At 49.5% G+C, this 873-nt stretch overlaps 1 protein-coding gene across 1 annotated transcript in view; it reads right to left on the bottom strand.

Annotated features, from left to right (window-relative positions):
- The window catches only part of LOC135530428 (voltage-dependent calcium channel gamma-3 subunit-like), an 8,940-nt gene extending 8,422 nt beyond the window's left edge, over window positions 1-518 (bottom strand). Inside the window, exon 1 of the mRNA XM_064958757.1 lies at window positions 293-518. Coding sequence (XP_064814829.1) covers window positions 293-506 — 214 coding nt within the window. The 5' untranslated portion in view covers window positions 507-518. The remainder of the gene's footprint in view (window positions 1-292) is intronic.
- Window positions 519-873: the final 355 nt, after the last annotated feature.

The raw sequence follows: 873 nt of genomic DNA, 5'->3' as shown, positions 1-873 counted from the left end.
GACAACTCAACCGAACCGTAAATCATAACTGAACGTCGAACTGATGTCGGTGCCCAGTGGAGTGGGGGTGTTCCCGAGGTTACTAGGTTGTTCTCATGTAGACGGTGTTGTGTTTAAACTCTACGGAATCAAAAGCAGAGCCAGACCCCATCCGGACACCATCGGTGACCGCGCGCGCACACACACACACACACACACACACACACACACACACACGAACGTTTAGAACTCTTAACCAAAATATCCACTCAAATCAATCAAAACAAACAAACAACCGGTTATTAACAGTCACCTTCGAGACAACAGGTGCGCCAGAGCCCGGAGTGAGTCATCACCACCTCGTTCTTGCGGATGGTCTCGTTGTCATGGAGCGACGTCTTGGACCGGCAGACGCCCCGGGAGTACAGCCAGTAGTCCGTTCCCACTGCGATGGTCATCAGGCTGAACGCTATGAAAGATAACGCCGTGGTGACCAGCATCAGCGCTCCCCGGTTACACAACTTCATCACGGCGAAGGAAGTTACGGTCCGCTGCGCGCCTTCATTAAAGGCTTTCTGTACTTCGTTTATAGTCCAGGCTTCATAACAGCGTGAGCGGGAGTTTCTAGTTTCACAACAACTTTTAATCCTTCTTCATCTCCTCTTTCTTACGGTTTATTAGATAAAAGTCCCAGGCATTCTCCTCTTTAGAGGGACGGATGGAAATGAGTGACTCCGTCATCCTCACTCAGAGACAGAATGTGAAGCTCTAAGTCCAGAGTGGGAGGTGCCTTGGAGAGGTCCACTTCCGGTATATTAATCATGAATTGGTTTGGAGAGGTCCACTTCCGGTATATTAATCATGAATTGGTTTGGAGAGGTCCACTTCCGGTAT

Source organism: Oncorhynchus masou, unplaced genomic scaffold (assembly GCF_036934945.1).
Source record: "Oncorhynchus masou masou isolate Uvic2021 unplaced genomic scaffold, UVic_Omas_1.1 unplaced_scaffold_1341, whole genome shotgun sequence".
NCBI lineage: Eukaryota > Metazoa > Chordata > Actinopteri > Salmoniformes > Salmonidae > Oncorhynchus > Oncorhynchus masou.
The sequence above is the reverse complement of the archived record's forward strand: the minus strand, read 5'-3'. Positions and strand labels throughout refer to the sequence as shown.